This window comes from Eulemur rufifrons, chromosome 18 (genome assembly GCF_041146395.1).
Source record: "Eulemur rufifrons isolate Redbay chromosome 18, OSU_ERuf_1, whole genome shotgun sequence".
NCBI classification, from domain to species: domain Eukaryota; kingdom Metazoa; phylum Chordata; class Mammalia; order Primates; family Lemuridae; genus Eulemur; species Eulemur rufifrons.
In genome coordinates, this window is record NC_091000.1 from 4,726,728 (window position 1) to 4,749,827 (window position 23,100).

The 23,100-nt window shown below is 41.7% G+C and overlaps 1 protein-coding gene across 4 annotated transcripts in view; it reads left to right on the top strand.

Moving 5' to 3' along the window:
* Positions 1 to 4,638: 4,638 nt before the first annotated feature.
* Positions 4,639 to 23,100, top strand: part of GALNT7 (polypeptide N-acetylgalactosaminyltransferase 7) — a 128,342-nt gene continuing 109,880 nt past the window's right edge. For all 4 annotated transcript variants that reach the window (XM_069493337.1, XM_069493336.1, XM_069493338.1 and 1 more), the window contains exon 1: positions 4,639 to 4,768. In XM_069493337.1, the coding sequence (XP_069349438.1) occupies positions 4,643 to 4,768 (126 nt within the window). In that variant the 5' untranslated portion in view covers positions 4,639 to 4,642. The remainder of the gene's footprint in view (positions 4,769 to 23,100) is intronic.

Below are 23,100 nucleotides of genomic sequence, written 5' to 3' on the forward strand. Positions count from 1 at the left end.
TGACCCTCAGAAACTGTGTGAAATAAATATTTGTTGTTCTAAAGTGCTACATTTGGGGGTAATTTGTTAAGCAGTGAGAGATACCTAATAGACACTACACAAAATTACATATTCTTAAACTTAATCTACACTGTCCTTGATACCTAAATAGTAATTATTTTCTAAATGATAAAAAGAAACCTTCATTTAAAGATACTATCAATGATGTTCTTTAAAAAGACATGATTAAATCGTTTACAGAATAGGTAATAGAATATTTAGCTAGTAACTCATAGGGCACTGATTCTAATTTAACCTGAGTTCTTGGCAACCAGATATAGTTAAAATTTGGTTGCAAATAGTAATTGCTGCACATTCCCATTTCAATACTTTTTTTCCCTTAAAATCTCAGTAGATAAAAAAATATGAATTTATATTTAAATTAAAACAATCACTTTCTTCATATTTCTAAGTAGCCTTAGTAGGATGTTCAGTAAGGGGGAAACAACCCTCAATCAGTTGATGATGATCATGACATGTAAAATAATCACTTCTCTAATTAAATAAAACCTCCAAAGTTTTATCTTTGGAAGGAAAACCTCCAGGTAAGGAGGAAAAGCAGCTGAAATAACCCTGACCTCTCTTCTAAATTTCATCTGCCCTTTATGTTCTCAGTCCAATTATTCATTCAACATTCCGTCAAAAAATACTTATTGAACTCTTTCCACACTTCAGACACAGGGATACAGTAACCAATTAGATAGGCAAGGCTCCACCCTCATGTACCTTTTTATTTGGGAGCAGAAAAAAGAAATTAAGCAGTTACAAAATAATGGTAATTACTAGGGAAGGAGAAGAAGACGGTGCAGAGGAAGCACCTAGTAGGGTACCTATCCCGATACATTGGTGGGGAGGGACTTGAGGAGTAGGGTGGGATGTGGGAGAGAGTCTAGAAAAAGCTTTTTGTAACTGACATTTAAATTTAATGTTAAGGTGTCAGGAGATATTTCCAGCAACAAAAGAACTCCCGGTACAAAGGCCTGAAGGTAAGTGAGTTACATTAAGAAACTCAGAAGTTCAGCTTGGCTGCAGCACAGAGGGAGGGGACAGGCAGGCAGGCGTGTTGAGAGCCTCAGAGCGCAGCCCAAGAACAGGCACAATTCCGTGTGGTGGGTTCCCCTTTAAGAACTGACATGGGGAAGAATGTAAAAACAACACATCTTTACACCCTGACTACATCCTACCTGAGAACACTAATTCTATGCCCAGAAGGCTAGTCCCGTTTGACAGCGATTATGTATGTAGTGGCAAGAACTCTGAGGTTAGAAATATCTGCTTTGAATCTCAGCTTGAGAACAACAGTAATGCCAAACTCAGGTTGTATGGAGGTTAGATGAAATAATGTATGTGAAACATCCTGCATACATTAGGTGCTTAAAAAAACTCTTCCCTTCAGCCCAGTGCGGTGGCTCACGCCTGTAATCCTAACACTCTGGGAGGCCCAGGTGGGAGGATCCCTTGGGCTCAGGAGTTCAAGACCAGTCTGGGCAAGAGCGAGATATTGCCTCTACTAAAAATAGAAAAATTAGCCAGGCATGGTAGTCCACGCCTGTAGTCCCAGCTATGGGAGGCTGAGGCAGGAGGATCACTTGAGCCCAGGAGTTTGAGGTTGCAAGTGAGCTGTGGTGACACCACTACACTTCAGCTGGGCTGACAGATTGAGACTCTGTCTCAAAAAAACCACAAAACACACAAAAACCCTCTCAGTTACTTTGTTTCTGAGCCCTCAGCTGGCCTCTGAGTGGAAGGGCACCATGTCACCATCCATGTGTGACCCCATAACCTGGCAGAGGACAACCCTTCTCTTGGCCATCCCCTATGTCCCTCCCATTCACTTCTAGTCTCTACCCTCTTTCTCAGATAACATTACCTTGGGTTTGCACAACAATCCCTGTCAAACAGCAATAACTGCAGCACTTATAAAACAAGAGTCACCCCCATAAATAACTGAGACTTGCCCCATTACATCATCTGTACTTTATATTTTCATATGTACTTGACCTCACTTATTCCTTCTGATGATACGGTAAGGTTGAGAATCGTAATCACTATTTGGCAGATAAAAGCCCTAGGTTCAGGGAGGTTATATGACTTACCCTGACCTAGGCTTTGAACTTAGTTTCTCATTTTCTAAAGAGTTCTATCAACTCTACAAAGGCTGCCTCCCAGCAAAGGTTATAATGGACACATATTTTAAGGTTTACTTGCGGTTTCTTTTTAACATTGTTAGGACTAGAGAAACATGGGCTTTTATAAATGCATACCCATTCATCAGTAAACAAATATATGACCTTTCACGCATATTTTAAGTTCTCTACATGCAAAACTAAAGGGGGTGGTGGTGGTAGGATGTTCGTATAATGATGACTGCCAAAGAACCCTCCCATCACTTCAGTGATAAGTATGCTTTCCATTTGCCTCCCTGCCCAGCTGTGGTCATAATAGTAAAAATAAAGCTTCCTATTGCCTTCATAATAAAAAAAAACCTGCCTTCTTTAACTGCGAAAATAAGAGTACAAATGAAAGGTTTAATTACTCAAGTAGACGTTAGCTGTTTATTTAAAATGGAATTATTCCCTCATGTGATCAGAATAAGATACCTTGTAGGTCACCTGTTCCAAGCCTAGTATTTACCTAGGGTGCTGTCTCCTTTGCAAAGGCATCAACTTCACTTCTGAACAGCTCAAGTTGGGTCCACAAATGAGCCTATTTCTGCCTTCCAAAGTCTTTCCCAACCCCTCACCTTCCTTTCGGTGTTCCTCCTCAGGTGATGCACAGATTAACTGTATCAAAATTACCTAGCTACTTATTAACAGGAGATTCCTGGGTCCCAATATTGACCTGAATCATCACCAGTGAAGGGGCAGTAGCTTTTTAGCATCACATTACCCAGCAGATTCATGCTCTGTCAATCACGTATTCTGTCTTTCTCACCAACAAGAAAAAAAATGGTTTTGGGTGAGGTCCTCCTTATCTTATGCGTAAAAGAACTGGTTTTTAACCTAAGTGGCTGATAAAAATGCTAAGTCAAACAGTGATTTAGGTTTGACACCTGATGCCCCCTCTTCCAAGCATTCTATACAGTGGGCTTTTACACAATACTGTGTACAACTATTTAGCCAACCAAGAATACTCTTAATTAAAAGCCATTCTACATGTCTGAAACCACGTTGTTCACAAGGATAGCACTTCAAATATTTTGCAGAAATTCTGAAATTATGGCATCTATAGAATCCTCTAATATACGAGCTATTGTAACCCAAACCTGAAGTACATGAAGTTAGTTTGGTACAATTCTTTATCTTGATGATTCAAATTCTGTTTCAATCTAAAATGTTAAATAGTTGGGTTTTTTTCTTGTTTTAAAGCAAAAAAAATTACATATATGAGAAAATATTAGGGAAAAGAATCAACTTTCACCATCATAAAACCCAGGATAAAATCTTAAACATCCTGTTCCCCTTAAACTAGGTAGCCTAGGGCATGACACACTGATAATGTAATTACATAATTACACACACTCCGTGATATAAAGGGATTGAGATCTTCACTGGGAGATGTGGGTGCAAAAGTTATTTCCTTAGGGTGGGGTATTTGGTTAAAGTCCACATTTGCCAATGTCTTTTCCTGTATAATTTAAGTAACACAGGCAGAAAAGGCGTTTGAAAAATCAACTGGCAAAAATCAGGTCTGAGGGAGGCAAGGAGGATGCAATACTGTTTTAAAAACCCGAAATCCTTGCTCCTCCGAATTGAAACTTACAGCCCGTGAACAAGGCTTTAGCCTGACAGACTGGCTTTCCGCTCTGTAGCTGGAGAGAAAGAAACACTGGCTTTGCAAGTGAGCTCCTCCAGTTCAGTGCTATTTGCACATCTCACCTGGGCCTACCGGTAACAACTATAACCCCTTAAGGAGCCGTGTGAGAAAGCAAGAACAATCAATAAAAAAAAAAAAAAATCCTGCCAGCTATAAATCAGCCACGTGGAGCTGCTGCTGCCGCAACGGTAGCCCCAACTTCCTGGTTCGCTTCCTGCAGGAGGCTCGGGGGGCTCAGGGCGGAGGGGGTGAGGCAGGGGGTAGCAGCCGAGCCGCTCCAGGTCCGGAGGGGGCGGCTGGCCGGGTGGGGGGTCTGGAGGGCACAGGCGCTAAGGACAGAGTTATGGTCTGTAATTACAATAAAAGTTTGGGGATCTGGAGGCTTTGAGGAGCTTAGCTGCGGGGCGAGGGCTGGGGCCAGACCTGGGGAAAGTGTGAGTTAGAGCAAGGCGACGGGGCTGCCAGGGGGCCCGCGTGCACGCGGAGGGCCGGGGACTGCGGATCCGCAGGGCAGGTAGAGGGGAGCGAGCTCGGAGGACCGGGCACGCGGGCCGGCCGAGCTCTGCGGAGGCCGCGCAGGGGAGGGGAGGGGGCGGCGGGGAGGGGCGGGGAAGGTACGGCCGAGGGGAGTTCCGGAGCCGGCGCTGGAAAGGGCAGGCGGCAGAGAGGGCGGCAGCCGGAGCGGCCGGGCGGGGGCAGGAGGAGGAGAGCCGAGGAGGGGGAAGGAGGGAGGGAGCGCTGTGGCGGCGGCTGCGCCGGGCTGTGTGTCTCTCGCCGCCGGAGGAAGATGAGGCTGAAGATCGGGTTCATCTTACGCAGTTTGCTGGTGGTGGGAAGCTTCCTGGGGCTCGTGGTCCTCTGGTCTTCCCTGTCCCCGCGGCCGGACGACCCGAGCCCGCTGAGCAGGATGAGGGTGAGTGACCCGCCCGGCCCCCTCCGGCGGCTGCAACCTACAACTTGTTTTGTTCGCGCGCGCGAGTAGCGGGAGCCCGGGCGGCGGGGTCGCGGCTCGGCTTGGGCGCTGCTCCGCAGGTGGTGCGGGCGCGGCGCGGGCGAGGGGGCGCCGAGCCCCACGCTCCGGTCCCGCTGGGCGCCGCCGGCCCGCCCCCTCGCCGCCCCTTCCTCCCGCTCCTCCCCGCCCGGCCCCGCCGCCGACACCCGCGCTGCGGCGGCTGGGCGGCCGCTCTCTTGCCGGGACCGCGGGCGAGGCGGGCGGAGGGCCGGGCCCGGGGATCCCGGCCGAGCAGCGCCCGACTCTGTGCTGCCGGGACCGCCGCTTTCGCGGCCGGGGGCCGCGGGGTTGGTCCAGGCTGCGGCCTGTGGCGCGTGCAGGCCTGAAGGAGGCGAGATGCCGCCGCCGCCACAGCGGGGTCGGTGGGCCTGGCCCTCGGTCCAGCCTTCCCTCCCGCCACCGCCCGTCCGGGGGCGTTCGCAGCCGGGGCTCCCCCGGCCCGCCCGCCGGGGAGTGGGAGGGCGATGGCGCCCCGCCTCCAGCTCCTGGAGAGCGCCGCCTCCCCTCCGCCCGGGGCCGGGAGACGGGGCGCGAGGTGCGGCCGAGGCCTCGCACTCACCGGCCGTGGCCTCGCACTCACCGGCCGTGGCCTCGCACTCACCGGCCGTCCCCCGCTTCCACGGACAGGCAGGGCGGTTGGCGGGCGATGGCGGAGGGACGTCCGTGGCCGGGGGGCTGCGCCCCGGCCCCCCGCGCCTGGGGAAGCCCCTTCGCCGGCGGCGCTCGGCACTGTCTGGGGGTCGGGACCCTGTTCCTCCTCCCGGGCTGCGGCAGGGCTGCTTGGGCCGGAAAACTAACTTGAGCCGGCGCTCGGCCACCCCGCGCCCGCTGCCCGCGCGCCCGCTCGGGCCAGCGCCCCCGGCTCCGCTGGGACGCATCAGTCTGCCGCTCGAGGCGCGCGTGTCAGCTCTGACACTCCCTGGCTCCGGAGGGTTTAGTCAGGCGCCTCGGAACATTAGTTACCGGAGCCGCGCAGCACAGCGAGGGGCCGCGGCGACCGCGGCTTCGGTGAGCCGGCAGTTGGCTGCGCGCACCCGCCTCGTCCCAGCCCGACTTGCTTCCCCGGGACGAACCGTCGCTCCCGCTCCGCCCTCACCTCGAGCCTGGGCAGCCCCTGGGCAGGGGAGGGCGCGAGGGCTCAGGACCCCAAAGGCGACGGGCGGGGGAAGGAGTCGCCGTCTGCTGCAAAGTGCCTTTTTACAAATACAAATAGGATCGGCACTGCATCTATGTAATCCTTATTAACTTTCCTTCTGCAAAGTTAGCATCAGGAAGTTGGGTGAAAAGGCTTGTGGCGTCTTCTCACGAGAATCTCCGGAGGAGATTTTGTTTTTTTTAATCAGCTCTTGCCTGTATCATGAAATTAGATTTAATGTGCATATTTTAATATTTAGAGTCTTCACTGCAGTGGAATCCCTTTGTAATATCTGGGGTGGATTCCCATCTAAGTCATCTAAATTGACGATAATAAAAAGTATCAAATTTTCCTTTTCAGTTTGTTCTCAGTTCCACTGGAGTGATAGGGACTTTTTCTTGTGATTTTGCTCGTAAAATGATTTATTGACAAAGAATAACTGAATATTGCAGTTGTCTGAGAGTATTTGTTTTACGTCATCAAATGCCCTTTTACATAGAGCTAGAAATGTTAACCCCCCATTTTCTGGTAGAGAAATTGAGGAGAAACTGACAAAGCTAGCCACGTTCAGAACGTCCTGCAGTTCACATGGTCAGGCTTTTCAAGAGGTGGTGGAACATCATCACCACTTTCCAACTCTTGAAACATTTTATTAGTGCAGAGACAGGGTAGGCCATAATGTCCATTTAATAACTCTAGGGTGATGGTGCAGAAGGTGGTGGTATCTTGATTTTTGGTCCAGTATATTTGCTAAAGCTTGTTGGTGGATCCAGTATGATTTCTATTACTTGTCAAAGACAGAAGCTAGATGTTAAAGACTTACCAACTTATTTAACATTAAAAAGAACGTTTGAGTATCAGGAGAGGAAGACCTTTTTATTGGCTTGCCAGGCAAATAGTAATCTAAGCAATTTAAGGTTTAGTTTAAGAGTAATAAGAGTGTAAATAAGAGACTACTGCCTCACTTAAATAGAAACTAACCTGAGAACTTTTGAGATACAGCGCTGGAAGAACATCGTCCTTAGGGAGGATTCTGATCAAGTCCTGAGATTCTGAGTCCTCCCCTTTGCGGTTCTTTTTTTCTTTCAAGATGCATTTTGCTCTGTTGCCCAGGATGGCGAATGGTGGTGTGATCATAGCTCACTGTAGCCTTGAACTCAAGTGATCCTTCTTCCTCAGCCTTCTGAGTAGTTAGCTAATTTTTATTTATTTATTTAGAGATGGAGTCTTCCTATGTTGCCCAGGCTGGTCTCCAAGTCCTGGCTTCAGGCAATCCTCCTGCCTCAGCCTCCCGAGTAGGGTTCTTTTACTTTGACTGTGATTGCAGACACTTCCACCCATTCATTGTGAGCGCCCTGCTTCTCTTTAAAGCTCATCCACCCATGGACTTCTTTGGATCCTTTTAAATGGCTTGAGACAGGCTAGAACAATCCAGTTTACCAAATATGGGTTCTGCCTCTACTCCAGCAAGCTTATGCTTGTGGCTCTGTCCTCCCTGTGCCCCTTTTTGCTTTGTCTTATCCATATTGCGGATATTAAAGTCTGTTACGACCTGGTCCTTCCTTACCTGGACTATTTCTTTGCTTTAGATCTGCCCACCTTTGAAGTCAAGACAGGAGAAACATGTTTCTTACCTCCTTCTTGTCTCTGGGCCTCTTGCCCTTTCTCTGAGGTGGATGATGTGAAAAATCACCTTATTCCAATCATTCTGTTGTGTAATTTTTTTTATTGATTTGCTCAAACATTTTTGAGTGCTTACTGTGTGCCAAGCACAGTGTAGGTTGTTAAGGAAACACTCCATGCTCTTAACCTCATGGATCTTGCAGTCTAGTGTGAAAAACACATTAATCAAACCTCCACAAGAGCGGTAGAATGATGCTACAAAGGTAAGTATGGGACTTACAGACCCTGCTAAGGTTTAGGTCTTAAGAGCAGTGAGGAGCCATTGAAGGATTTTAAGTAGGAGAGAGACATGATCAGATTTCGGTTTGAAAAGATCACTCTGGTTGCCTGCAGGAAGTATATACTTGTCTGTAGAGCAGATAGGAGGAGTCCTGTTGGCAGTTACAATAAATAGTTAATGTGGGACGCGACATTGCTTGGGTTGGCAGGGTCGTAGTAGAGAAGGGAAAACATAAATTGATTCAAGAGCTATTAAAGATGGAAAGGCATCAAGATTTGGTGATTGGATGAGGTAGTGAAGGTGTCGGGAAGCTGAGGATGATAGACTATTGGTTATATTATGGAAAGTTCTCAAGACAAATGTACAGCTTTTTTTTTTTTTTTTTTTGGAGATAAGGTCTTGCTCTGTCACCCAGGCTGCAGTGCAGTGCTGTGAACATAGCTCACTGCAGCCTCAAACTCCCAGGCTCAAGCCATCCTCCTGCCTCGGCCTCTCGAGTAGCTAGGACTATAAGCACACACAACCATGCCCAGCTAATTTTCATACACACTCTTATATTGTGTTTCTTTTGGTGATAAGAAAGCTTTTTTGGCCTTTGTCCCCTGGATATTTTAAGGTCAGCATTTATTAAGACCATCTGTTTAATCTTACAAAGTGCAAAAGTTCATTTAATTAAATAAATTGTATTAATAGTATGTTTCATACAGACACCATTTATCCCAGGTTTTAGCCCTGAGTGACTGTTTCAAGTTGAATCATAAATCTCTGAAAATAAAGGTTTATAATGGAAATGTTGGCAGATCTTTGGCTTCAGTGGTTCTATTAAGACTCTCAGTACTGGTGAGACACTTTGTGTAAAGTGATGGTTCTCTGTATGTGCAAATGCTACTTTAGTCAAACCATTAGTGCCCCTTAGGTTAGGGCACATATAGTAGAAACTAATTCAGGAGCTATCCTCGGCCACCAGGTTTTATGTGATAAGCAAACTGACAGGTTTGAAAGGAATCTGGCTTAAAGGAGGACTGTGGCTGGATTGCTTACCATGTATGTGCACAGTCAGGTTCCACCTTCCCAGAGCCATTGTAGCTCAGCGATGATCTGTTGTAACCTGAAAATTCTGCCCTTGACCATAAGATTTTATTTCAAATGGAAGCTCCGTTTATGCTATTAGGGATGGAGCTATCACTTAGTGAAAGCATGTTGTCTTAAGTGGTCACTGTTCTGTTTCCCAGGCTACGTGCCTCAGGATTGCTTTTTGTTTTCTTAGCTGTTCTCCATCTCCCATCCTCCCCCACCCTACACACACAATAGAAACAAAACAAAACAAAAATCCAACATCACCAAATCTAAGAAATCTGGGGTTTATAGACCTCCTGAAATTAATGCAGACTTTTATGTACATGTGCATTTTTTTCTCGGTTGAGAATCAGAAGCTTTCATGTTTCCTAAAGTTTCCTGTAAACCAAACAAGGCCTCACACCACTGACTCTGAGCTCTTTGGAGGCAGGGTTCATGTTTCCCGCTCACTGAATACTCCCCCCAGCTCTCCTGGTGCTGAGTTCACGGAAGGCACGTATTAAATTTTTGTCAAGTAAAATAAGGTACATCCATTTATGTCTGCCCCATTGGTCTGGACACTCTGGAAATGTTTGAATTCTGAGGAATTACTGTATTCGTCAATTCTGTGGCAGTGCTTCCCGTCTGGTGGTCTTAATCCAGTGACAATATAAGGAGATAACGAGAACTATCATGAGGATATGTTTTGTTAATAATCAAACTAGTAGGTGGAGAAGGTTTACAATAGCCTTTTGGGGAGTGCACATTACTAAAGAGAGAATGAAAACTTGAATAGTGGTGGAAATTGGATCATTACTTTGTAATTTAGGCTGGCTGCACAGAATGGGAGAGATGATGAGGGATACATCTTATACAGAAATTTGGGTTTCTGTGTAACCTGCATTAGATCAGTCAATAGTAAACTGGAGAAAGAGGGAGAGAGAAAATAATGCGTCATGAATGAAAAGTAAAATTCTGAGCTTGAGCCATTTGTAAACAGAATGTTTGTAAATTCTGACTTCAGCATTTATAGAAAAAAGAGTTGGTCAGCAAGATTTGAGTAGCTATTGAATGCAGGAAAATGATTGTGATTACTCAAATTTAAACTAGATAATTGTTCATATTTTGAATTCTTACTCTCATTCCTGAAGAATGGATGTACAATTTGATAAGTAGCTAAATTAAGGTTTTCAAATTTCTAGAACACGATACAGAAGGCTATGAAAGGAATGATTTTATAGTTATTTTGTATAAGGTGGAAGAGGGGCAGGGATGAGAAGGTGAAATATATATTAACAATGTGGACAGAATTCTTTGTAGGAATTGGGAGATATATTTATAAGCATGACACTCATTCACTCAACAGATATTGCAAATTTTTTTGTTTACTAAGTGCCATCCATCCCTGTAGGCACTGGAGATAGGTACTGTGCAAGAGGTCAAAAGTTTTGACATAGTGAAGATGTTACTCAGGTCTTGACCCAAATAGGTACACAGTAGCTGCTGTGTCCATAACAATAGTAATTTTCTTTTGATATAGCTTCTCTTGATACGTTAAGTCAGGCCTTTTTCTAACAACTCTCTACCCCCAACCTTCCATTTGCTCAAAATAATGAGCTGAGAGTTTCTTCCCACAAGGCACTGGGCTGGGCACTAGGGATGGAAAGATACCAAGGATGTAGACTCTGATCTCTTCTCTTGAGCGATTAAGCTGTGTGAATATGTAACAGTCACAGAAAGGAGGTTCTTACAGAGCTGTCGGAGGTCGGTGTTCAGAGGGAAAAGAGCAGAGCGTGGCGTTTGGCTCGACCTGGAATGTCAGTGGGATTTGACCATGTGGAGATGCAGGGAAGAACATTCTAGACTACAGGAGTGTGGTGAGACCAGAAAGAAGTCCAGTTTTACTGGTGAAAAGTGGTGGAATTCAAGATTGGAAAAGTAAGTTTGGGCCACATTTTGAAGGGAATTAAATGGTAGGCTAAGGAATTGAATTGGAGTTTTATTAATTTAGTGGTCAGAGAAGCTTTTTGGAGGCTTTGAAGTGGGATTGAGGGAGTGGTGACATTCATTTACCTAACTCTTGAGTCAGTCATCACTCAACAAATATTCAAATATTTATGCAGCATCTTCTAAGGGCCGTTGCTCTAGGCATCGGGGATGCCATGGAGTAGTAAACAATAACAACAATAGCTTACGTGTATTGAATGCCTCCTCTGGGCAGGCGAGTACTCTCTGGGTGTATGTTGCTGAATTGTAACATACACTTGCGTCTAACGCAAGTCTGATCTAATCCCCACTCCATAGATGAGGCCACTGTAGTACAGAGAGGTGAACTCTTTGTCCAAGGTAATTCACTTAGTAAGTGGTCAGGATTCAGTCTCAGGTGCCCTAACTTCACAGCTGTGCTCTCTCACCTTACACTAAAGTTTTAACAACACAGACAAGTTCGTATGGACTACATCGAAAGATGGATATATAGACACTAGCAGTATAACATTAGAGAAATACTGAAGACAATACAGATGGTCCCTGACTTAGGATGGTTCAACTTAGAATTTTTTGGTTTAGGGTGGGTTTATCAGGAGTCAAAGAGCATCTCAACTTGAGATGGTACAACTTACATTTTCAACTTTTACGATTGGTTTATCTGCATGTAATCCTACTGTAAACTGAGGAGCAGCCGTACAGGATAGTATGAAAGAGAATGGGGCAGAGGGGACCGCTCAGGGAAGGTCAGTGAAGGTGAATGAGTATAAGCCTGTCATGCAAATCTAAGGGAAGAGCATTCCAGGCAGAAGGAACAGGAAGTGCAAAATCCCTGAGGTTGGAATGAGGCTGGTGTGTTTGAGAAACAGAAGACCAGTATGGCTAGAGCATGTTCAGTTTGCAGGGAGTACAGTACTTGATGAGCTTGAAGATGTAGTCAGAACTTAGATGATGGAAGTATAGTTTTTGTGGTCTGTTATTAGGGTGATAATTTATTTTAGTTTACATTCGTTATCCTTTACATTCGTTATCCTTTAGCTATTATTATCTTTTTACTCTCAAAAGTATTCTGGGTTGGACGTTAAATTATATGGTCGTCTCACTTAATACGCATGGTCCTAGATAAACAAAATGAGTAATAACCTTTTTTGGCCACAGGCTTTTGGGCCAGACACACAGATAAACAATTGCAGTGGGTAAGACAAGAACTGTATTTGAAATCCACCGGGTCCTGTGGGATCACAGAGCGGCCTCTAGTCTACAGAGCTGGTGCTGTCAAAGAGCTTGTCTTAGAAAGGGACGTGTTGGAGAGATGAGGACATGAGAACAGAGAAAACTCCAGACGCATGAAAGATTGTGGCCAGTCCTGGGGCCTGCGTGGCTGGAAGATTGGGTTGGGAAGGGGAGCAATGGAAGAGAGGACCCCAAAGGTACAAGCTGAGCCACGAAAAACTTTGAATGATGTGAAAAATAGAGCTAGGCTAAAAGGAATAATCTGGAGACAGAGTGCAGGCTAGATTTCAGTGAGGAGAGAATTGTCTCTGTAGGATATAATGAGACCTGAACTAGGAGAGGGACATAGAAACTGAATACAGAGGAGAGATTATAGAAGTTGCCCAGTGGGAGGGAGAATCATGCCTGATGGAATGGGGAAGGAACATCACTGTCTCAGGCAATGGTCCTCAAACTTTTGCAGGCATCAGAATCACTAGAGAGTGTATTAACACAGGTTAAAAAAAATTGGTTTGGGCATATAGCATTTTATAGACCAAGGTAAGTCAAACGAAGGTGTCTAACAAGTAGGTAGAGGTCAGAATAGAAATCAGAAATGGATGCAGAGTGCAGAGCATTGGCAGGGGCACAATATCTGAATCTCAGGGAGCAGATTGGTATATTCAGGGAGCAGATTGGTATATTAAGGGAGCATGTGTGGATGAGGAGAAAAATGTGGGTAGAAAAGACCTTGGAAAATACCTCCTTTACGGCACCAGGAGGAGGAGAGATGAGTTAATGCGTAGGCATTAAGAAGTAAAATGATTTAGAGAATGTTGACCTACATAAAACGTGGACAAAAATAATTTAAGGGCAGGACCGTCAAAAAATATTTGAGAAAGAACTAATTAGAATTAAGGATAGAGCAAGTGGCTGGGGAAGTGTTACCTGTCTACTAAACTAACCACGTGTACTCTGGTCTAGAGAGGGACTGCAGTAGTGTCTGCATTGGCATCTCCGTTAATATTATGGCCCAGAAAAACTGGCTCAGATGATAAAGAAGTTCAGGTGGTGAACAGTTATCTTTACTCTGTGAAAAATACAAATAGAAGAGAAAGAGTTTTATTAGAGAACCATAAGTGTCAAAGAGGAACTTAACCCATTTTTGGTTATATTTGTGCTACCATAATTAGGTACCTCTCCCCCTCTCCTTCCCTACCACTGTTGTCTGTGAGACACATATGTATGTATATTTCAAATTGAATCCTAATCATGTAGTTGTGATAATATATGATACTGTATATGCTAGATATTGTAATATGTTTATAATACATATCAGGCATTTTTGTGCACTTTTGGTCTGAAATCCAGTGATTTGTAAAGCTGCAAATGGAGAAACAGCTTAACATTTGAAGTTGGAAAAGAAATTTTATCCTGAGAATATTAGGCAATTTTTAGTTTTTAATACATTAATTTGGCTGATGTGTAAAGAAAAAACAGAATGGCAAAACTGTATGCTCAGCATTTCAATTATCTTAGTTGTTAAAAACGAGGTTTACCATTTAATTCTAGTTCAGCCCTGTGATCTGAAAGCAACACTAACACAGCTTGAGCTGCAGTTACTCAGGGCTTGGGTCTTTCTGGAGAGGAAGAACTAACTTTCAGTTGCTTTGTTTGCTAAGAATCCTTAATATTTCAAGATGAGAAATGTTCTCATTTCTGGGCCATTACGAATTCCCTTCTGGGCTCCCCAGCCTGCACAGCATTTCCCAGCTTTGCGCCTGAGAAGCATTTAAACGTGCTGATAGGGAGACCTGATTCAGTCCACTGAATGCAAGAACTGGTACACTGAAACTTGAGGAAAAAATTAACTTTATATTATCTAATTAGGTTTATAGAATTGCTGCAGAGCAGCCTGGTTTCCCAAATCTAGAAGGTACAATTAACTGCAGTATTCTGTCAATACCAACTAGTCTGCTAATAGGCTTCTAAGCAAAGCAATTGGAATTTGTTATTACCAAGAATATTTTAAACTGGATGAATTAAAATTAAGTCACACACTATTGGGAGCCATTCTGTATGAGAATAAAATAGATAACCTAATCCTTCTTTTTCATCTTTAATTTTTATTGATTCCCAGGGTTTAGGAATACATTTGGGCCTCAAAAGGTATGCTGCTCTCTTCAGTGGTCAACTTACATGCTTAATGATCCTCTGGCTTAAGGGTGATTTGGTATTTGTAGTTCTAAACTTTATGAAATTATTTTATGTGCTTTAGTGCTTAAGTATTGAGTTACTTACTGTGAAAATTATGTATTCACTGTTAATGTGTGTACCTTATAAAAAAAAGTATTAAAGAATATGTCTTAAATAGGCATTAACTAAGAAACTCACAAAACTTTTTGTGGGGGAGGATCACTTTTAAGAGAAGGTGGGTGTGTCTGCATTTCCATTTATCAAACTGTTTATAATTTTCCTTTGACTTCTGATTTTCCTTTTAATAAAAACACCAAAGGAAAAAAGCCTGATAAGATACTGTCCTTAACGTGAGCAAGATTTGCAAGTAGCCTTTACAATTGTGCAAATGCCTAACTCCTCCTCCAGCTGGAAGCCTTGATTCAAAACCAACCCATTGAAACAATCAGGTACAATTGTACATTGCAAAAGTGAAGTCCCTATGTCTTGATGCTCGAGGTGCTCTAGAGGTTCTTTACTTGTCAGCATGTACTGTTGCACCTTTAAAGTTTTTATTCTGTTGAATTTGAAGTGAATATTTTATATTCATTTTTATTAACATCTATTATTGCAAAAATAGTTCTCTTATAGCCCTAATGTAAAACAAAACTGTGAATATACTTAAGTGAATAATGCAAGTGTCATTTTGCCAGAATATATCAAAGATACCTGGGGTAAAGATGTTCAAGTATAGAAAATGGGAAGGGAGGAGTGTGGTAGGAAGATTCCCATTCAGTGGAGTAATTGTGTAAACATTTCAGAAATGACTCAGGAACAACCTAGTGAGCTTAAATCAATTAAGATATTTTATTTGCTTGATTATTTAATATTGCTATGAAAAATACGTATTTATGAGGGAAATTGTTTGCCTAGAAAAATTTGCCATGCACTATATTGTACTGTATACTAGAGTTCTTTGTCAGTAACAACCCTGTACATACGAAATCAAAGGTACGCTTTGCATAGCCATTTCAAAACTTGTCTTAGCCATTTTCTAAGATATTTATTTTATTAGGTATAGGGTTTTGTATTTTATTTTATTTTATTTATTTATTTTTCATTTGTTGCTTCGTTCAATGAAATAGGTATAGGTCTTAATTATGCTCACTTGGGATGACTTACATTCTTACCCTTCCCCTGCAAATTTTTCCTGTGGCAATTCAGTACTTTGCCATGCAATTCTTATTAGACAATTTGATCTTTATGTTTCTTAACGTTTAACTGATCTAACAGATTTCGTCTTTAACCTTTAATATGACAACGTGTGCCACATAAGTCTCAGTATTTGTTACTCTTACAATCTGTTTGCAGGGTTTTACATCTTCCTTTTGAAAGGGAGTGTTTAAAACCCCCTCTTCAAAGGTCTGTAATTCTTGCCGGAATGATTTAAAATGAATAAAAAAATCCATTAGATTTTTGGCAAATAAGCTCTCAATTATGATATAGAATAAATGACTACAAAGTGCTTTTTAGAGTAATGGAATAAAAATAACTGAAATCTTATTACTTTATACATGCATATTTTTCTACTGTGGTAGATGTTTAGTTTTTAAACTAAAAGATCATTGTCAAGATTGGAAAGTTTGATCACTTAACATATATAATTATATTTTCACATTGCTAGATTGAGGAAATACAGGCATGCAGTTTCATTAACTGTTGCTCTTGTGTAATGGTGATCAATTAAAATAAATTTGCTTACAGTCCAGGGAGATCATGGTAGTAAAGAAAAAAAATACTTTTAGCAAACAATTTTCTAAGCTTCTCTATTCTAAAAATGTACTAGCAGAGGATGATTTCCAAATACCTTAATATTTTAAAGAAATTCATTTTCTGTGTGAAATTAAGGTAACTCTTACTTCTCTTCTTGTAGCTAACATTTAGACTCTAAATCACTGCACATACAACACTTCTTTTTAAAATAAATGTAGGGTATGTGAAAACACATTTGTTAACTTTGAAAATTTTATAGAGTGGTATCGACCTACAAACATAATACCGCCTAAAATACCCTTCCTTTTCCCAGGTCCTGCTGTTTTCTTAGCTTGAGATAGGAGCTGCTGGCCATCTGTCAAGATACATATGCCCTACCTAGTCACTCTCGGATTATTTCTCACAGTGTCCTATTTGAAAATCTGAGGAAGGTTTTGGTGAATGTGACTTATTTCACTTTCCATTAGTTACTGCTGCAGGAAGAGTGCCAGCCACTCATCTCACCAGCCTATACCTCTGACTACAGCGCAGCAAATCGTGGCCTGAGTATCAGAAACAGCCTCATGGTGGGACAGTCATGTTTCCTAAGAGGCAGTTATCGTCTTTGACGGGAGGGAAAAGTAAATGTTAAAAATCTTTGTTGTACTTTGGCAAAAAATCACTTCCTAAAGATGAAGGAAATGGCTTGAGACGTTCTGATTTGCATCTGCTTCTTTAGCTTTAGTGACAGGTACTTGTGTTTAAAAGTAAACATGTCTTATGTAATGATTTAAGATTTAGAAGGGCTGATAAAATGCAGAAAGAGTAAAAGGAAGTTGTAAGTGACAACTAAGGAATAGATGATTTTTCAAAATACAGAAAATCAGAAAACTTAAGGTAATAGCAAAAGTAATATATATTCAGTATTTTTGTTTTCTAATGAATTGAGATAGTTTTCCTACCATTCCTTAATTCTTTGTGAAAGTAACTATAATCTGTTTAGCTGTTTTCTTCTCCCTGGGGAAAGAGGATTCCTTTTTCTGATTATGAGGCCTGGCATTTGTTGAGTGATTGGTTGGTCAGTTTCTTCGGGTCCTAGGGAATACTTAAATGTGAGAGTGATTCCTTTAAGATTAAAAATGTCAGTTGTTTGGGAGGCTGAGGCAGGAGGATCACTTGAGCCCAGGAGTTTGAGGTTGCAGTGAGCTATGATGATGCCACTGGACTCTAGCCCTGGCAATAGAGCAAGACTGCCTTAAAAAAAAAAAAAAAAAAAAAGGTCAGTTGTCTATTTTATCAACTACAAGGTAGCTGGGAAAACCAAGCCTGACATTTGGGCACACAGCGTGTTGCCCCTGAATGATGAGGCTAGCAGGTTACTCATAATTCTCATACAAACACATGGAGAAACTGCTTTTTCTGAAAATACTGATTCTTTTTAATTAAAGATAACCGAACCTTATAACTCTTGTGATGAGCCAGTGCTAACAAGGAAATAAAATTTCATTTCTAAAATTAGAGATAATGAACCGTTAAAAAAATTTGTGCTCTGTGTAATCTCTGTGCACCCCCTCCCCAGGACTCCTCTCACAGGCCTCACTTTTTGTTTTTTTAAAAAGCTGCCTTAAGAGGCTGTTGCATCCCACGAAATACCACAGATCTTGAGAGGGATGAATAATGAAAATTAAAGACCCGGTGATTGATGAGGGATTGGGGAAGACTGGGCATGTGGTTTTCTGGCATGAGACTCCTTTCTGTCAAAGGACTGCAGATTTTCCTGGGTTGTCGTGGGCTTAATTTAAAACTGCCTCATGTATGCAGTGATGAAAATCAAATTTAAATTACCAAGTGGAACATCTTCTCGATAATGTTAAGAAAAACTGTTTTAGAACAGTGGTGTTGATACTTTGAATTATTAATATTCTGAAAGTTGAACGCTGATGTCTCAATCTACTTCTCTCCATGCCCGCTCCCTCTGTCAGCTGACTGTAAGCATTGGGCCGCTTGTCACAGTTTTAGGCAGTGACTATTTTCAAGTGGTAAAAAATGATCAGAAAATGTAGAGTGCCTTATTAATGAAGTTTCTGATTTATTTTTAGTGCTTTACATTTAGCTATATATCTGATTTACTTATTTCATAGATCCGTGGGCCGGTACTAACATTAATGTGTCCTTATTTAGGATTTCACATGCGAACGTTTAAAAACATTGGTAATAGATGACTGACACTCAAAAGTGAAAAAACAGAAACCACCACGCTTTAACTGTTTTGTGGTGAAGCAAATGCATGAGAAATTTGCTATTTCACTTTGCTTATTATCTGTCAGAAATCACCTTTGTGATTTCTGCCTTGTTCGCCTTGTTCGGAGAAGACTTAGATTGGCTGCGTCCTCCAGCACTCTGTGAAGTGTGCGCTGCTTAAACGTGTGTACAGAGTGCATAGTGCACTAAGTGGCACCTGGAACTTGAAAGGACAGTGTTTCTTAGATGCTTAACTTACCACTGCAGTGAAGAAGATTAATAAATCTAAAAAAAAAGGTGGAAAAATTCACGTTGGGAGAGGAAGTTAGTATAATCCAGGATTTTGATTACTGCAATTCCTTCATTAAGAGAAATTTCCTGATCTTATAAGAATAAAGATACTGCATTTCTATGATTTTATAATACTGCTCCAGTGCTTCCTGTCCCAGGCAGTGTAATGAATTAAAATGTGTTGGCTATTTAGCACAAGCAAAAGGAACCTACAGCTCAGGAACACTAAATTTAGAATTTTGTATTGTGGTTAGTTACCAGGAAGTAGTGGGGATGAGATCTGTGCTGCTGGGAAAGTTTTTCATTTCCTTATATAATAGGCCTCAGAGCCTACCCATCTTCTGCTGTTGCTGTTGTGTGAACCGTGCTCTAGTGAAGTAAGAGACACAAGCACTATTTAGGTTCAGGAGCTTTAGCGGATCTCATGCTTTTAGGATAAGCTGATATTCTAGCGGTATTTTCTCGTCACTATCTTATTGGGATTTTGAAAATCCCAAATATGTACATAATTTATTCAAAAGATTGCTAGGGAAATTACATTCCACTTCATTAGAATATTGCTTACTAGAGCCTGGGCGTAGGGCAGGGAGAATGAGCTTTAAGATGCAGGAAGAAGATAAGCACAGGCCACCTAAAGGGACTAGGGACTTTGCTATATAGTTCAAAGTCATGGGTTAGGCCAGGCATTTGTATTGGGGTTGAGGAGTAGGAAGAAAGAGAAAGTCTAAACCACATACATGTTTTTTCTTTTTTTAAAAATATAATCAGGCCAATAACCATGAATATTAATCCGCATGAACACTAAATATTCTGGAGAAATTATATGAATGTGTAATTTTCTTTACTGTGTAATATGTAGCTCCCAAGGACAAGGTGGAAGCTCGCAGATTAAAAATAAAAGCTAACATCATTATATGGTAAAAGTACACGTGTCTCTGATGTGGGTTAAAATCCTGGTGCAGTGACTGTCAATAGCTTTAGTGAGCTTGGCCTAATGACTGACTTTCTCCAAACTTCCTTTTCCTTATCTGTAAAGTAGACATAAAACCAACTTCATGGCAATGTTCTTTTGCTTTCATTAGGTAAGTTTTCAAGCTTCTAGGACAGGGTTTAACTTTCAGTTTTACACATACTGTTTTTCCTTTCTTCTTTCTCTTCCTTCTTGGATAAGCATAATAATTTGTATATAGTTTCAAGGGTACTTAACAGAGTGAAAATACTTCTGCAAATTTGTTATGAATTCATTATTTTGAATTGCAAGTGAAAAGGGCTGAGTATTGTCTTTTATCCTGGACTTTTAAACTTTTGACTTAAAAGTTATATCACAGTGTTCTAAAATGGGAAAAGAGGAAAATATTACCATTTATTTACTTTTAAAATACATTTACATTGAGAAAGAAAGAATGTGTGTTCACTGTAGAAACTATAAAGTGAAAGTAAGAAACTAAAAGTTACCTATAATCCATCTTACCCAAAGATAATTATCATTAGCTATTTAGTGTATTTGTTGCCCAAATTTAAGTACTATATGTAAACATAGATCACGGTATATATATATATATATATATATATATATATATGTATATATATATATATATACACACACACTACTTTGTGAATTGCCCTTTTGACTTCACTGTAGAAATATTTTAATTGTTTTTGGGATACATAACTATTTTATAAGCTAATCTCATTTTACTAACTGGTCATTTTAACATTGAGATAGTTTAAGGAAAGAGGACATTAGAAAAAAAATACCTGTGTGCTGGGAATTACAGGTCTGAAATTGTCATGCATACCACACTTGCAAAATTTTTTTAACGTACCCTTCGAAAAAAGCTCAGGCAGGATTCTGAGTTATATAAGATGGTTTATAAGATTTTCTGCTTAAACTTTGAGTGCTTTCTGGCTAAACCAACAATCAAATGAAAAAAAACAACTATTTTATGGGAACAAGAGCAACTATTTTATGGGAGTTATTTGTTTCACTATCTCTTTCTTATTCTTCACCCCAACATAAACCTCAATATAATTTTGAGCTATGGTTGCTTAATACTTTAAAAGCTTTTAAACTTCTGCCTTGGAGGCCGGGCACGGTGGCTCACGCCTGTAATCCTAGCACTCTGGGAGTACGAGGCGGGTGGATCGCTCGAGGTCAGGAGTTCGAGACTAGCCTGAGCAAGAACGAGACCCCGTCTCTACTAAAAATAGAAAGAAATTATCTGGCCAACTAAAATATATATAGAAAAAAAATTAGCCGGGCATGGTGGCACATGCCTGTAGTCCCAGCTACTCAGGAGGCTGAGGCAGGAGGATCCCTTGAGCCCAGGAGTTTGAGGTTGCTGTGAGCTAGGCTGACGCCACGGCACTCACTCTAGCCCGGGCAACAAAGCAAGACTCTGTCTCAAAAAAACAAAACAAAACAAAGAAAAACAAACAAACAAACAAACAAAAAAACTTCTGCCTAGTGAGTTAGGTACTGCCGTGGGTTAATTATGAGGTTTAGTAAATATATTGTTTTCTGAATTTACTTATTAGTCTTATTCCTGTTGTCTCTGCTGTGAAGAATGCTTTCTCTTTTCTTTCTGCTGATTCAACTCAGCCACTTGAGGATTTTCCCAAATATTTTTCTCCATATTATGAATATTTAAAGATTAAAATGAGGTCGTTTTAGTCATTGCGTAGCTGGACTACACCTATTTCGTGGTGCAGTAATAGGGCTCTTATTTTCTATGGGCTTGAATCCTATTTTAGATACATGTCTTTATTTACATTTAATCATAGTAATGCAACAGATCAGCGCAGTCACTCCCCGGCCATGAGGGGAGCCAGACTCTAGTCTGGAAATGGATGGAGCATCACACAGTAATAAGTAACTTTCATTGACTCTTACTGCGCCCTCTGCTAGGCATGCTTACACTCTCCGTTTAACCTTCTGACATTTTACAGATGACGAAATTTGTGGCTTGGAGAAGTTAACTGCCTTGCCCAAGTTCACTTGGCCTTGTAGGTAATGGAACCAGAGTTCAAACCCAGGCTGACTGCAGAGCCCGCCCTCTCAGGTGGGATTCGGTACCACCGGGTAGCACTTTCTGAACTGCGTTCTGGGAACCAACATGTATTAGCAGGCATTACTTTAAAAAGGGGTCTGGGGCCAATAAACTTGAGAAATATTGCATATTGTATCACCTCCTTAAAGATTCAGCACACATCGGTATGTTAAAAGTCCTACAGAAAAGGAGCTTTTAGCATTTTGGCACATGTTTTATAAACTGACCTGGTTACTGATCCGCTTTTTAAAAAACATCTATTTTTCTTTAAAGAACTTTAGCATCCTGGTAGAACAGTTTGCTGATAGCTGAATCAAAGTCGTGAGTTACCTGGGTGATATTATTGGCCAGTGCTCTGTGAACAGACGTACTTGTCTCCAGGGGAGGAATCTAGCTGCCTGGGCTTGCTGAATTGTGCCTTGAGGCATACACGTTCGTGTGTGACGTGGCATCATCCAACTGTCTAAATCTTACCATCTTTCAAGATCAGTTCCGAATCTACCTGTTCTCTGCAGCTTTCCCTGACTACTTTAGTCCACACTGATGTATCTGATCTCAGAAAGGCTCCTCATGTTGGTACATGATTATGACTGACTGTAATCCTCTTTAGCATGTGACTGTTTCCCAGTTGGTCCCTAAACTCCTTGAGGGCAGGCATAGCCTGCTACTCCCTTGGTTCCTTGCTGATTGGCCCCTGGTCCAGGTGCTCTGCTGGCTTTTGCTCATCTAAAAAATACTCATCATCTCCCTGGTCATGAGTCCCACTGAGGCCTGCAGTTCATTTTTAATCCTCAAACTTGAGCTGCTCATGTAATCACCTTACACTGGTCTCAGCAGGTGTGCTCCCTGTGTTGCTTTCCATGGGAACACAACTCACTGATCTTGCCCTGTTACTTATCAAAAGTGATTTCAGTTCTGTTGTAGGTTTTTATATACAGTGTATTTTACAATTACAGAAAAATTCTACTCATCAGTTAAGATAGATTTCCTTAGAAAACTCCTGGTTGCCAGTGACTTCTGTCTTGCTACATTGCCACAGCAGTGTGACGAATCTGCTAAGTATCTGTATTTAGGAATTTCTTTTATACAGGGAACCCCAACATAAGTGATTCCTCAACTTTGGTTGTGAGTCACATGGTTTTAAGTATAAATCATATTAGATTCTTATTCATATAGAGATAGATGTTCAATGTATAAATTATGTTTCAGTTATTGAAAACTCATTTATATGATGGAAATATCAAAATGGATCCCCCAAACCAAATAAATGCTTTCCATAAACATTTTGCCAGCATGTAAAATCAAAGCCATATCGTGTATATTACATGGATGAATTTTTCTGCATAAGCAAGACTGAAGTGTCTTAAAATATTAGTCTAATAAAGTTTGCACTGAAAGCACCACCTTTTGTTTTGGAAACTCCCTGCAGTTA